General features: G+C 50.0%; 5 protein-coding genes across 5 annotated transcripts; 4 read left to right on the top strand and 1 right to left on the bottom strand.

Annotated features, from left to right (window-relative positions):
• Positions 1-551: 551 nt before the first annotated feature.
• NEUTE1DRAFT_36875 (uncharacterized protein) lies at positions 552-1,866 on the top strand (the record flags this gene model as incomplete). The annotated part of the gene is made up of 2 exons (XM_009848871.1): positions 552-662; positions 1,573-1,866. Coding segments are annotated over 2 exons (405 nt in total), but the record flags the coding sequence as incomplete, so codon positions are not given.
• A 1,115-nt stretch (positions 1,867-2,981) lies between these two features.
• On the bottom strand, positions 2,982-3,568 carry NEUTE1DRAFT_135488 (uncharacterized protein; the record flags this gene model as incomplete). The annotated part of the gene is made up of 3 exons (XM_009850281.1): positions 2,982-3,115; positions 3,187-3,241; positions 3,317-3,568. 3 exons carry the CDS (start codon positions 3,566-3,568, stop codon positions 2,982-2,984), a joined length of 441 nt encoding a protein of 146 aa, XP_009848583.1.
• A 1,462-nt stretch (positions 3,569-5,030) lies between these two features.
• Positions 5,031-5,973, top strand: NEUTE1DRAFT_108014 (uncharacterized protein; the record flags this gene model as incomplete). The annotated part of the gene is made up of 2 exons (XM_009850280.1): positions 5,031-5,474; positions 5,704-5,973. 2 exons carry the CDS (start codon positions 5,031-5,033, stop codon positions 5,971-5,973), a joined length of 714 nt encoding a protein of 237 aa, XP_009848582.1.
• A 700-nt stretch (positions 5,974-6,673) lies between these two features.
• NEUTE1DRAFT_98648 (uncharacterized protein) lies at positions 6,674-7,086 on the top strand (the record flags this gene model as incomplete). The annotated part of the gene is made up of 2 exons (XM_009850279.1): positions 6,674-6,711; positions 6,912-7,086. The coding sequence occupies 2 exons, from the start codon at positions 6,674-6,676 to the stop codon at positions 7,084-7,086; spliced, it is 213 nt and encodes a 70-aa protein (XP_009848581.1).
• A 1,746-nt stretch (positions 7,087-8,832) lies between these two features.
• On the top strand, positions 8,833-13,177 carry NEUTE1DRAFT_135485 (uncharacterized protein; the record flags this gene model as incomplete). The annotated part of the gene is made up of 6 exons (XM_009850278.1): positions 8,833-8,848; positions 10,451-10,548; positions 10,631-10,758; positions 11,004-11,098; positions 12,537-12,845; positions 13,101-13,177. The coding sequence occupies 6 exons, from the start codon at positions 8,833-8,835 to the stop codon at positions 13,175-13,177; spliced, it is 723 nt and encodes a 240-aa protein (XP_009848580.1).
• Positions 13,178-14,070: the final 893 nt, after the last annotated feature.

Here is a 14,070-nt window from a genome sequence, read left to right as displayed (position 1 = left end):
TTACTTGTGCCTTGAAACGTCCCTTCGCCTACGGGGGGTGACATCAAAAAGGCACCATGGACATACCTCGACGATATTCTAAATGTCTCAAACATCTACATTACCTTCAGGTACGTTTGCTGTCTTCTTGATCCTCCTGCAATCATTGCTAGCGGGGTTCATACTCCTCTCACCCAGAAGTCGAAGTGTGTCAGGAGAATGGCACTCTCCGGCTGTACTATGCTTCAATGTCCATGGCCGCTTCCTGCTTGTGCATAAGGCTCCCCAAACACTTCTGGTTCCTACGCCGCTTCCCCTCCCGTCCTTCCCTCCATTGATAATTAACAAGCAGAGCCTCATCAACGACATACCACGCCTGTGTACACCATGTTTCAAGTCAGAACAATTCTTCCATGGCCTTAACCTTGCGTTCGTTTGTGATGTCTTGTTCATTCGGTTTTTGCTTACGGACAGGGAAGAAAACCAAGACAATGTGTCCATGCCCGTCCTCGAACCTTGATAACGCCCATATACGCCCGGATACCCAAATTGCCAATGTCCGCCCTGGATAGTGCCTGCTGACACAACACCATGACGACGAACCCAAACCCAAGGGGACAACAAAAGCAGCTACAATAGGTACTTTGGTTTTCAAAGGCTCGATGTCTCTCATGAACACCGATGTCTGCAGGTACTATGGGAGTCTTCATTCCTGGTGGTCCCGCTTGACGTACCTTTAGATACCGGACCGGGCCGGGCCGGGCCGGTCTGGAATGTCCTTTTCGGTGTTAACGGGCCGTTCTGCCAGAACAAGGTTGCGGATATTGCGAATACTGCCAGGGCCCGTCGTCCTCCGATATCCTGCTCGACCCATTATAGAGGTAGAGGTATGTATGTCGCGTTAACACTTCCACCGCCCGGGGCACAATCACTACCTCTACCAATCAAACCCCAAAGTAAAGTTCCTGACAAACTAAGAGTCTAGATCTGTCATTTTACAGGTTTACTTGATGTGACATCCCAGAGACTCCAATGATGATAGAAAAAGGGCAGCACATGTATGGTCAGGTACCGATATTGGTGTGTGTTTTTCGTTAGTGCTTTTTACCTAGTTATCTCACTTGCAAGTCGCCAACACTTCCACCGCAGGTCGAAAGATGTTCCAACACCCTCACTAACGCTCCATATCAAGATTTGTACATTGGAAGAAGCGTATCTAGGTGTACCTCCAAACCCTGTCACTTCCTTTTACGTAATATCTTTGTTGATTCCTGAAAGTCAGCTACATACCTCTATTCCTTCTTGGCAAAACGGACAACATGCTGGGTCGATTGCAGACATTGGACTGTTGGTATTAGTCCAACAAAAAATTTCCCCGCCTACAACCCCTTTGGTGATTTATGCACTAGTCACTCCCTGTTGTTGGCCAAAATCTCAAAATACCTAGCTTGGTTCGTTTAGTCTTTGACGTGAATAGGCTTTTAGACCATAAGGACCTTTGCTGGTACTCTTTTCATCCGGTTTAATAACCTGTCTTGTCTTTTCATATGGTCTTGTTGTCCAAGGTTACCCGAGACGGTCGATGCACATCAGAGTTGGGCAACTCGCGATGCCTCGAAAGAAGGGATGACTGCCATGCACATGATCAAAGAAGGAACTGAAGGAATTAGGGGTTCAAAAGCCGGCCAGAGCGTGATACAGAGCCCGTCAATGACACCAGGCTTCAAGAGGCATGGGCGTTTTCGACATCTGCCCTTTGGTTCTTCGTACGAGGTTCCACTTGGCAGCTACGTGAATGGCAACCTGGCAGCAACATCGGTACCTACCACTAAACTTCTTCATACAATCCGCCCTTCCATGCTCGTCTTATATCCACCTGTTATTTAGAGGTCCGAAGGAAGCCTAAGACTTTGTAAGTGAACCCTTTCTTTGTTTTTGAACAAAGCAACTAGATAGATATTCTTGATATTGCCCATTTTTCCCTAACATCCACTTCACTCGCTCTCGGGTTTGTGCAATTCAGGTTGTTCGTACCTACAGTATGCGGTGGAATCAGTGTCACTTGTACCTAGCAACCGGGTTTTCCTTGTCTGCGTTGCCTTGCCTTTCTCCCGTTCTCCTTTCTGTTTAATCCAGCACCCCTCTATCTTTCCTTCAACCCTCCATGGCCTTTTATAGAACCTTCCACTGATCACATAGAGGTAAGTATCATCTCACCTCTCCTTCAATACCTACACGAGAACTAACGAGACGTGGGGACACTCCCAAATACCCCAAAAGAGCATCTGTCCGGCTCATCAACAGCGACGATGACAAGAACGAACCAGGTACCTGCCTAGGGACAACAGTCGAACCTCCATCTCTTGTTGTCAAGGCACCTAGCGTCTCTGTTGTGACTGGCAGAAGAGCGAACGAACGAACGAACGGGCTGGATGATTCCTTATAGCATCCGGGCGGCAGTCAGCTATACCTCTATCAAGATGGAATATCATGATAAAGGCACAAGAACCGCAATGGCTGGGAGAAGGATGAAGGAAAGGTAAGTCTTACTCCATGGGTGTCACTGGCAATGTGCACAAGGGGTGATTCTCGAGGGGAAAAGAAGCACATTTTCTAAATTTAGTTGTTCAACCCAGCGCCCTCTTCATCTTTCCCTCGTTCTCTTTTCTTGCCTTCGTCAGTAGCAGGTTGACCCCAGGCTTATTAACAGGCGAAAGCCGAACCGCCGGGATGGTTGCTGTTCTGTCGGGCAGTAGGTAGGTCAAGGTGATTTAGAGCATGCCACATAGCCACCCCTTGCTTGTTCACTGATGGACAGGAATGCTAAGAGACCGAGATGCAGTCAACTTCATCATGTCCCGATATCTCGAAAAGATCTCCCCGAAGGTATGTTTCGCGAATTACCTGGCACATCATAGAGGCAGCTGACGTTTGCAATGTTCTTTAACGTTTGTATTACTGACATGGTTCCATCATATCGGGTTCAAGTTGTACGGCCCACATTACGCCCGGGGCTTCTTCATTGAAACAGTCATCTTGCATTTGTCCATGATGCCCCCATGTTCCTCCTCCACTTCCTCCATCGTCGACTTGGATTGAGCTGCTTGGCCGGCTCTGAGTACCGGGAAAGTATTTCCTGTTCGAGTACCGGGATAGTTAGCGCATGTCCAGCAGCTGCTTCTTGCCTCTCAATCACCTTCAACCCACCTGAAGCTCTACCACTTGTCCAAAGGTCCTTTGTATTTAAGCAACAGAGTCGCCGCTGGCAGGGAAAGCAAAGTGTTAGCTGGGGTACTTGAGCAACACGAGGCAGAAGGGATACTAGCGATGTGCATACCTCAACAACGACAAGGAGACGGTCACCCTTGCCCATGATGACATTTATGGCCTCCTTCCTGCCTTTTCCAACGCCGAGACTCAAATACGTGGCCGGCGGACCTTCGTTCGCAAAGGTCGCAGTGTCTCGCCTCGGCTGCTTGATGTTGGACAAACTGTTGTGATGTTTGTCGTTGGGGTATTTCAATGGTGGCGAGGAAGGACTCGAAGCTGGAGGGCCAGATGAGGCGGCCGAGAATGCGGCGCTTTTCATCGATAGAGATAGAGTAAGGTACTTGAACGGCTGGGGGGTCTCGAGACGCCCCACGGAGCCAGTACCTGATGTTGAAGTGAAACGAGTGCTCACGAGGGTAAACGAGAATGGTGGTGAACTTGTTGATTGAAATGGAGAGAAGAAAACAAGTAGGACAAGAGGTGGTGGGAGATGCTCGATAAATGTAGAGGTACATGTGTGCTGGGACTGACCTCATGCCAAGATGACCATCTTGCTCAACAACAGAACTACCGCAAAGACGTTGAGCCGGCGAGCAATACCCCGCCGTCTAGACATCAAGATGAGTTGCGTCACCCCTCCTCGAAGGACACTTCCTTCCTCGTATTAGACCAGAAGCCACAGCATATCTGAAATTACAGGTACGCGGGGTCAGACGAGGCAACGGAAGATGACATGACGTACCCCTGTCTGAGCAAGTTACCCGTCCACATGAGCCAGTCACTCGGCCTTGGATGTGAGGAAGGAACCGCGAGTTGCAGAGGGAAGCACACTTCCTTCCTCACAACAGACGAAGAGCCGCAGCATATCAGAGATTAGAGGTATACGGGACTAGATCAGCATCACCAGACGTAAAATGAAAATGGATCCTTGTCCGGAGCAAGTCACCCGTCCACCTGGAGCCGGTCACTCAGCGTTAGGGGGTGAGCCAAGAGTCAAGGAGGGAAGGAGCAGAGCCTCCAGCCACGGCTATGTGCGCTCACAGTTGGTCACAAGTCGCTCAACCCAGAGGAAAGCAATGGAAGGTAAGGTACTTGTCCAAGGTATCTTTTCTCGGGACCGAGAAAGCCCACAATCTCCCCTCTTTCGACTACCTAGTTTATTTCCCCTTCCTCTTCTGCTCTTCCTACCTCTCCCTCTCGCACTTCTCAATCACATTCCTCTTCCATCAGCAACTTCTCTCACCACCTCAATCACCTGAAACAGCAGACATTCTCTCTTTGCGCCTCCAACAACCACCACGAAGCAGACGAGTTCTCCACTTGGGAACGCGTCAAGAGTATGTCTTTTCTCCTTGCCTTCTCTCATCGCCAGGCCATGCCGCTTGTCCTCATATTCTCTGAGTCGGTACTGACAACTTCTCCTCCTTTCAGCCCTGCTTGTAGCAACAAAAGGCGCAGAGTGCTTCCGTCAGCTTCCCGGCTCCCAAGCCGTCTAAGGTTAGTTTCTGTCTCTTATCGTCGTTGACAGCGCCGTCCTCTACTACACCTACGCGCACCGCTTGGTTCAGGCGTTAGCCCAGATGTAGCATTGATCTGACTGAAGCCAATAGTTCAAGTTCGTTGTTTCTGCTCTGCCGCAGAGGGCACTAGGATTTTCAGAATTTTCTTGTCAGTCATCTTTCTCCTGTTCACTGATTTTCTTTTGGCTCGTCCCATGCCCTATCTAACACATCAGCAGACCCAGCACGCTGGTCGTGCTCCTAGCACCGTCTCTTTCCACAATGCTCATCCATTGCATCTCGCGCCGCCCATCACACATCTTTCCAGCTCTTCTCTTGCTCCTGCTAATCTACTGGCTTTGCCTCTGGGTGAAGATGGACCAGAGCCTGCGCCTGGCTGGCACGCCCGCGCGTGTCATCATCGGCGGTGGTGTCGCTGGCGATGCGGCGGGTAACGGAACCAATTGCATCGCCGCCGCCGTCGCCACCACTCAACCTGACACCACCGCCGATGTCCCTGCCGAGATCAGTGGCGTCGGTGCTGTTGCTGTTGCTGCTGCTGTTGCTGTTGCTGCTGCTGTTGCTGCTGAGAAGCCTGACAAGGCCGAGAAGACTGAGGAGAAGACCGAGGAGGCCGGCGACAAGAAGAAGCAGAAGAAGGAAAAGAAGGAGGAGGCTGCTGAGAAGAAGGTCGTCGCTAAAGATGTCGAAGCGTGGTGGAAGCAGGTGTGATGGAAAAGGGGAGGGAGTGTCCGGCAGCAAGGAGGTTGTGAGCGAGCCTCGGGCTAGTACGAAGAAGCGCATGTATGTCCTGCCTCTAATTCCAGAGTTTTCCATCCTACAATACCACCACAATGCACTGGCATGTTCTGACCCTCTACTAGTACCATTCCATCACAGAGAAGCATAAGCCTTGGAGACGTTGAGAATGTCTAGAGGTACCTCTACTTCCAAGCAAAATGGTTCGCGTTCTGAGGAAAGCCCAGACCCAACAGACAACCTTGACTACAACTCAGCCTTCAGCTTGGCCCGCATCTTCTCCAGCTCGCGCGCCTTGACCGCCCGGGCCGGCGACAATCACAAAAACAACACCACCGTATCGCGATACCCAGACCAGAAGCCTCGCGCACCGAATCCTCGCTCTGCCGGGCCATTTGCTCCCGCCTTCAGCGGCGGCTGCAGCAGTATTTTGTTAAGGGTGAAGTTTGCCGATGGGTGTTGGTAGCTGGAGGGGTGCATCTTTGGGTGCATGTGACTCCGTTCGCATCGACCGTTACCTCTAGACGGGAGGTAGAGGTAGAGGTACCTAGATAAATAATCAAGGTACTTAGCTCTTCTTTAGCAATAAAATGTTTAATGTCATGTTGCTTCATCGTGCATTTCATGTTTGCTGCCAATGATCATGCCGCAACACAATCCTGGATCCATGGGACACACTCGGCATGGGTCAGAGTCCATTGTATCACACCCAGGGCGCAAGCTCGTGGAAAGGTCAATAGATAATGAACGGTCAACTATCGCAGCCTCCGTGATTTTCATGATGGTCTTTGTCGGAGATACTGCTAAGTGTCCTCCCGCCTTCGTGTGGAGTGACGGGAGTCACGGCAATAAGGTTCCACAACCATACTACTACCAAGGAGCCAACGAGTTGACGATAAATCAGAAATAGACGGCAGGAGACATATTGAACAGTTGGTCGGTCAAACCTCTTGCATTGGAGAGGTATCGTCAAGTGTCGTTTCGGCGAACTCGGGGAGGTCCCAGTGCCATGTCGGGCTGGGTGGGCATAATTGCAAAGGCCAAATACCAGAAGTAATTGGAACCAATATCCGACTAAGGCAAACACTCTTCTTTGGCCACAAGAAATGGATAAATGTTGTAGTGCGAGAAGAACTGGCTTCGAAACATGGCCGTCATAGGAGGAGATGTTCGACGCCTTTCGTTCGGGTGGACGGAAAATTAGGTAGCAGCACTACGAGGGCATGCAAAGAAGTACAAGGTTTCGTTTGCCACTGTCTTCATGACTGCTTAACAGCTACAAATCAAAGCAAACAACTGAACGAAGACGAGAGGCACGGAATTGGTTTGAACTTGATTGACTATCTGCTACCTGAAGAAGGCGAAGAAGAAGAAGTAGACGAAGAGGGGAATGAAGAGGAGGAGGAAGAAGACGAAGACGAAGAAGAAGACAAGGACGAAGAAGACGAAGAGGCGAATGAAGAAGGTCAGACTCCCGTTGGAGGATACATCCAGCTCCAACGTTCCCTTCCTTCCTATCATGAAACCAATGATGGCCTTCCCGCCCTCACGAAGAAGAAGAACAAGAAGACGGCGATGAGCCAGGAGAAGTGATCCTCCGCTCTACCAATGTACAGGAATCCACCAACAAATCCAATGCGAAGACAACAGTTACAAAACTCAACCAAAAAAAAGAACAGATGTGGAAGGCCCAAATGCCAGTAAAATGCCAGGAGATAAGAGATATGTTGTGACGGCGTTGATGATTCCCGTAAGCAGGTATGTTTCCGCTGCCCTGTTGTTCCTCCCCGCCCAACGACCGATCAAGGTGGTTGTTTGCCATGCTGACCCGTGGGCCACAGGTAGAAGTGCGTGCGAAGACGGTGGCTAGGCTCGAAATTGTCGTAGCTGGCGCCGGACGAGGTGCGGGACTGTAACGGTAGAGGTAATAATTGTAGAGATAGGGTTCTCCCATGGACGAGGGGCTTTCGATCTGCATTGCGGTGGTGGTGGTCAGCATTTGGTTGTCTAGAGGTAGTCACGAAAAAGAGAGGAGAGGAAATGATAGAGAATCGAAATTGTAGCGGGGAGAAACTGACCGTGCGATCATCGCCAAGCAGGTGTATGCCGGCTTCCAGCTATGACAAGCTGTGCCATGATAACCAGCAAAGTTGCTGCCTCGATTGACGGATTGTAGATATAAGCCATCATGACGAAGGACTGCGTGATGTGGCACAGCCAATGTTAGAAGATGTCGCGGGGTTTTGACCATCGGAGGAGAAACCAGTCGGAGGGGGGGCATACCTCCTCCTATGTCAGGTGGTGTGAGACATGGGCCGAAAAGGAAGCGGAAAGCAAGGAAAGTGAACCATTTTGCACTCGGAAAAGTTGATGTGTTTGATGATTGTTGAATCGTTTGTGTGTTGGCATTTGTGATCGTCTGCGGGAGGGCTGCTCTGGCTTCAATGTGTAAAAATGTGGAAGATGAGATGATTGAAGAGAATGGAGAACAAAAAGACGAGAAAAGCATGGGGGCATGGGCTGTCTTATAGAAATCCCGGGGCCACTGAGTGCATGCCACTCGTGGGTGCTCTTAACTGCCGCGCTGTACGCACATGCAACAGTGCCGCTCGCCTTGCCTGAGGTGTCCAATGCTGCACACCTGCAAAACTTGCAGCAGCATCTCTGGTCCTGATTTACCGTCCGAGCCTGGCAATTCCATGTCCATCGACATGACGAGATCTCGTTCAAAAAAGGGTTAAGGGAGGTTTGAAGGGTCTCTGCGCAGCCACGGACTGCTTTTAACTGGAAAACATTATCTTGCTCCTGTGTTCTAAAACGCAGGACGCTTTCCGAACTGAAGTTGGCAAAGAAATCGAAGGCAGAGAGTGCATGATCTCAGGCTTTGGTCAGCCTCAGCTCACACTTCCAAACTGGAATTTGTGTTTCTTCCACTTGGTTTGGAAGGCTTTAACGTCCTTTCCAGATTCCACTTTAATCGAGAAACCGGGAGGCAAAGCGACGGGATGGAAGCCTGAGGCAGTCCGGACTGAAGAAATATGCTCCTCCGGATGGAAGGTTCGAAAGGTCTCGTTGCCGGGAGAAGGTTACCTACCTACCCTATTACCCCTCTCATCACGTACATGCTAGCAAAGGCGAACACTTTCTCTTAAGCAGGGGCGCTTTTGTGAGGAAAATGCCCTGCTGTGTCTCTCAAATTCTCTTCGGTACCTCTAAAGATGGAAACAGAAGAGGTCACGGGAAGCTAGAGCAGTGGCGCGGAGTTTGTTCTCACTTTCAACGGGGTTTCTAATCGTGATTTGAGCTCAAGAGACAGGAGATAGAAATGGCAGCCTTTAGAGGTATGTTGTAGAGTTCGTCTACCTACCTATTCCTGAACAATAGAGGTACCTACGATCACCACCAGCATCAGACGAACTACCAGGTAGGCCTCAACCCATTCGAATCCCATATCAACGTGGTACCTACCGCCTCGATATTCAGGAGTAACCCTCCGCACACCCACCCCATTCCCTACATACACCCAAAATCCCAAAATTGTAGGACTATACAGCTGATGACACCTGGCATTGTAAATCCCGTTTTCGGGTCATTTCTTTCACGCTTTTTCACACAGTCAATTACACCTATTACTACTAGCCATTTGCACGTCGCATACCAACAACGTCGCATACCAACAACATCGTATACTAATATCCATTATTATCCCCACCGTATCTAATCTCGCTCAAGTCATTTGCTTTGCGTTGTCTGTAGATGGTATTGATTGTATGTAAAGAGCCGGAAATCTGACCAAGGTCCCTAACCTGCAATATGAGTAAGATTATACCCAAAACACCGTTATTTACATGCCAGCTGCCTTAGGGATTTTTGGGTGTATGTAGGGAATGGGGTGGGTGTGCGGAGGGTTACTCATATTCAGTCATGACATCTTTACACCCACAAGCACCCCCATGGCTTGTGACTTGTAATGACGGACCAAGCTGTAGAGGTTCAGTTCTTTCCTGGACTGGGTGGTTGGGGAGAAGTTGCAAATGCCCAATATCACATCATGCGGGAGCCGGCATGGCCTAGCTGAACCGTTGAGCATCGTTTCATTTGCCAAGGAAAGTGCTCTTGCCATGGCAGTGAAATTCTGCAACCTGTTGCGGGGAAGTGACTCTGTCTTGTATGATCGTTGTACTTGATACCTCTACTTGTGTGGCCTGGTACCTTTGGAATACTTCTAGGTTGCTTCCTCTTGCCTCCACGGTGTGCTGGTACCTTTGGAGGAGAAGACGAGAGGTATACAGGGGCATTTATTTGCGTGTCGTGCCCGGGGCATAATTGAACGAAACTTTCAGTTGCCCAGCCATTACTCTCCCGCCAATTCTACCAGGGCACTTTTTCATTCCATTCCAACACACAGTTCTTTTCGAGGTGCTGACGTTTTACCTTACCTTACTCGAGCTGTCTTTCGTTGCGCCATCATTGTTATTTGTCTTTGACACTACCATTTTCGATAACACTTCCAAAGAGGAAGCAAGTGGAAGGGAAGTGTACCTCTATCAACCAGGAGTAGCCTTCTCATCTTGGTCCGTGCTGCCGCCAAGGGCAACCTTCGAAACCCGACTTTGCCCAACAAAGCCAGCCCACTACTAAACTGGCGGTCGAGCTACAGCTAGCTCCCGTGGTTTCTTGTTTGGGCTCCTCTACGCTATCACTGCGACACCCTGCGACGTTCTCAAGATCCGACTCCAGGCCGGGGCCCGCAAGGGTGCCATCCACATCAACACCGGCCTCGGCCTGGGGCGTCAGAGAAAGAAGAGAGAGAGGCTTCCGTATGTCATTTGTCTCGTTTTCCTGAACTCCCATTTGGAACATACTTGCCTGTTTGTTGGGCATTGTTACCGCTACTATCACCGTCAGCTCAGACGTGCGGCTAACACTTATTCCGTTGACAGCTGCTCCCGAAACACACCCGAAGGCCACTCAAGTGGCAATCAGACAGAACTTCTTCAAGATTGACAAGAAGACGAGAAGTACCTTACCTGCCCGGTATGTAAGTCATATCTCAAGAGATTTTGACTTGACTTTCGGTCTGCGACACGTTGGCTGACCCGCGCCGGCCTTCTCGAATGTAGTTCAATGTTGCTGGCCGAGCGAACAATAGAAATGTGACCCTTTCCGACTGGACTTATTTCGAAAACCTTCTCGAGAAGCAGTTCTCTGTGGATTCCGACTTCCATGGCCACCGTCCTGCTGTCAAGATGTACTGACGCCTTTCGTGGTGTCTGATGAGCCTCCACTCCGCCACCTTAACCCCGGTGCCGAGGATGAAATCGCCTTTCGCCTGTTAGAAATTGAGCGCCTCGGCACAGTCAAGTATGATGACTTCCGTCGTCTTTACGAGCTCAACCAGAGCCCGGATAGCTGAGGCAGCCTGGCTGAGGTCATCCTTCGTTAGGCCAGTTAAAAGAGACGAGTTAGAAAGATCACTCGCGCAGAAGACCTTAGCCAGGCTGCCAAGATCAGGGGCACACAGGCGGAGGAGGAGGAGGAGGAGGAGGAGAACAAGAAGAGGAAGGACGAGTTGAGCAAAACGATTGTTTGTACGTAGGTATTTGGTTGATCCACACATGGATCAGTCTTCTATAGAAGGACTTTCTTCTTCCAATGGACATGTTCATCGGCACTCATTCTTCCATGTCCCGTGTCTACCTCTAGAGGTGTATTTATTCTCCACCTAGGGGCAATTTTCAACGACATGGAAAGACTGTTTGGTGTACATATCTCTGTTCTAGGTCAGAACCTGATTGGACGCCTTTCATCCCTTTGCATAGGTTGGTTGCTATGCGATGTTCGTTCAAGCTTGAAAACAGAGGGACCGAACCTTGAAAGAACGATATCACATCAAGGCCCCTGAACCTGCGAATAATGGGCCTCACGTTGAATCGGTTCACACAAGTTAGAACGTTGCTCTTGGGGAAGGTTGAGGCATTGTACGACGAGTGAATGTAGATAAAGGGAAGGCAAGTGAATGGTGTTGCATTACGACCATAAAATGGAAACAATAAAGATTGGAGGTGTACAGGAGATAATAAGAGACAACATAACGGGACGAAGAACCTTGTTGCAAGTCTTCAGAAGTAGGTGAAAGCTCTTCGCAAGAGATAGAGAGTAACTGACCATACAAGATAGATTGAAACAACCGGGACTCCTACGACGTTTTTGACACAGAAAGAAAGAGGAGCAGACATGATACTGGAAAGAAAAGACAGCGGGGAAATCGACGAGCCGGAAAAAATCAGAGTCCCCATACAACTACGTCTGAAAGCTTTGCGGTCAAACGAAACTTTTATGGTACATTCAAGGCGCCCCTCTTCGGCACGGGAATTATCTACTTCCAAAAAAGTTTCTCGATGTCGATGCGATCCATTTTCTGGATCCTATGTCCGTTGTATGTCGAAGCGTGTGCCACCCACCACAAGTGATACTACTAGGTACTAGGTACCTCTAATCTAGAAAAAAAAACTGCTCGCGAGCCGAAAGCCCCACGGTGGTACGGTGCCGCTCCGGTTCAATGCGGAATTTTTCAAGAAGAGCTTGTAACGGAAACATGCAGTGCACGATATCAACAGGAAAGACACGAGCGAGCTCAACAGAGACACCGGAAGAAAGAGAGAGCAGTAGCAAGACCAGGAAGATTCTGTCTTCTGTGTATAGACAGCCCGCATAACCTTGTCAAGTTCGTGCATTCCTCGAAAGATTTACGGTCTCATGAGACTTTGGGCTTCTTACTCTTTCCTAGAAAGTTTCCATACCTCTGCCTACCTGACAGCAGAGAGGGGCCGGGTTCGTTGGTGTAAGGTACTGCCGTATTGGGCAAGCCTAACTTCCCTTTTGGCCGGAAAGGAAAAAGTGGAACGGGTGCAGCCTGGAAGCAGCGCGAAGGAGAGCCGCCAATTTTGCCTATTTCACCCCACCTTCGCCCCTCGATCTTCTCACTTTCAATTCAGTCTTCAGCAGAACGAAACATCTTGACAAAAGCATCATCAACCTTTGTTTCTCAGCAGCAGCAGCAGCAGCAGCAGAAGCTAGCACAGGCCTTCGGGTTATCAGCCTGCTCGGGGTTTGGGACATTGCCGTCATTTGCCTTTGTCAAGGCTGCCTCTACCCACGTCGGCAACTCGACTGCCATTGCCACTCACAACGGCGACCAACACCTCCCTTACAGCCAGAATATCCCCTCTCCGGTGAGTCCGGCCTCAACGCCGAGACTCCCATCAAGGGGACTGAGGGCTACAAGGACTACGCGTGACAAGACCAAGTCCCTTCGTGGTCAGCGGCTCTGCCAAGGTAAGATTCCTCGACAGAATACAAGACACAAACACCATTCCCCAATCGAGATCTCCACGAGAACTCATCACAAGCGCTTGAAAACATGCTGGCCAGACTCCATGTACTCATCTTCATGCGAGTCTGATTCTGTTCTTCAAACGCCCATCGTTGTCGCGCGCGATTGTCTCGCCCCTTTCGTCATCCTCAGCCGTCTCGACGGAGAAGCACATCACCCAGGACATACTGATACTCTTGTTACCCCTACGTAGTTAGCACACAAGATTCTCGAAAACTACAAGCCTGGCGACATTGTCATTGTGCATGATTACAACATGACGCTAGAGAGCTGAGAGAGAGACAGCACCCAAACAACAAGAGCGCTACCGAAATGTGCACCACCACCGTCACCATCGCTGATGCCGACGGGTTTTCAAACCTGCCATCCGAGGACGCCTCCATCTCCCTCGTCAAGAAGGTTCCGGCCCGGAAGCTCCATCGCTTCCGACCAACCAGTTGCCATTTCTCTAGCTGCTGCACCCGCGTTCTCGGCTTCCCCTCCGATACCATTTGGGGGCGGTGACTTACCGGCTGGTCGGAAAGTCCATGATTGTGAGCACTGGAAGTCCTTGGTACAAGATTTGACTCTCAAGCTGACTATTTGACAAGCAGCGATGGCTAGAGCCAAAAGCGTTGAGCTCCTGCCGATGGCATTTCGAACAGGAGGAGCAGGATATGGAGAAAGAAAATGCATCTTGTGTGAATGGTCAAGAACATGTATGGTCTTGTGGTTCGCTCAATCAAACATAGTTGGCACCTTCCAGGCTGTGTACCTCTTTGCTGTACTTGCCGGCGTTGTCCGCTGTCCCGCTGTCCCTTCCATCCTGTTTGGTGTCGATGGTGTTCTACACTGACTGCTAACCCTCGACAGCCGCAGAAGATTCTCCACATCATCCCTTTCATCTTCCCCTTTTCTTTTCGTCTTCTTTACACAGGTCGTTAACTGTTTGCTTCTAGGTTCATTGTCGTCGCACCGCGTTGCCAACCTCGCTATTTCGCCCCCGCCTAGCGCCGCAGATTACCCAGCCCACCAATCACGAGCTGTCACAGGACCCACTTTCAACGACATCTGAACGGCCGCAGCCCCTTTTCGTTGTAAACAAAGCATTTCGGTCGCTGCGAAAAAGCGGGAAACAACGAATTTGGTATCAAAATGGCCAAAGCAATTGCGATTTCTTTGATCAGG

The sequence above is a fragment of the Neurospora tetrasperma genome (genome assembly GCF_000213175.1).
Source record: "Neurospora tetrasperma FGSC 2508 unplaced genomic scaffold NEUTE1scaffold_1, whole genome shotgun sequence".
Lineage (NCBI taxonomy): Eukaryota > Fungi > Ascomycota > Sordariomycetes > Sordariales > Sordariaceae > Neurospora > Neurospora tetrasperma.
The sequence above is the reverse complement of the archived record's forward strand: the minus strand, read 5'-3'. Positions and strand labels throughout refer to the sequence as shown.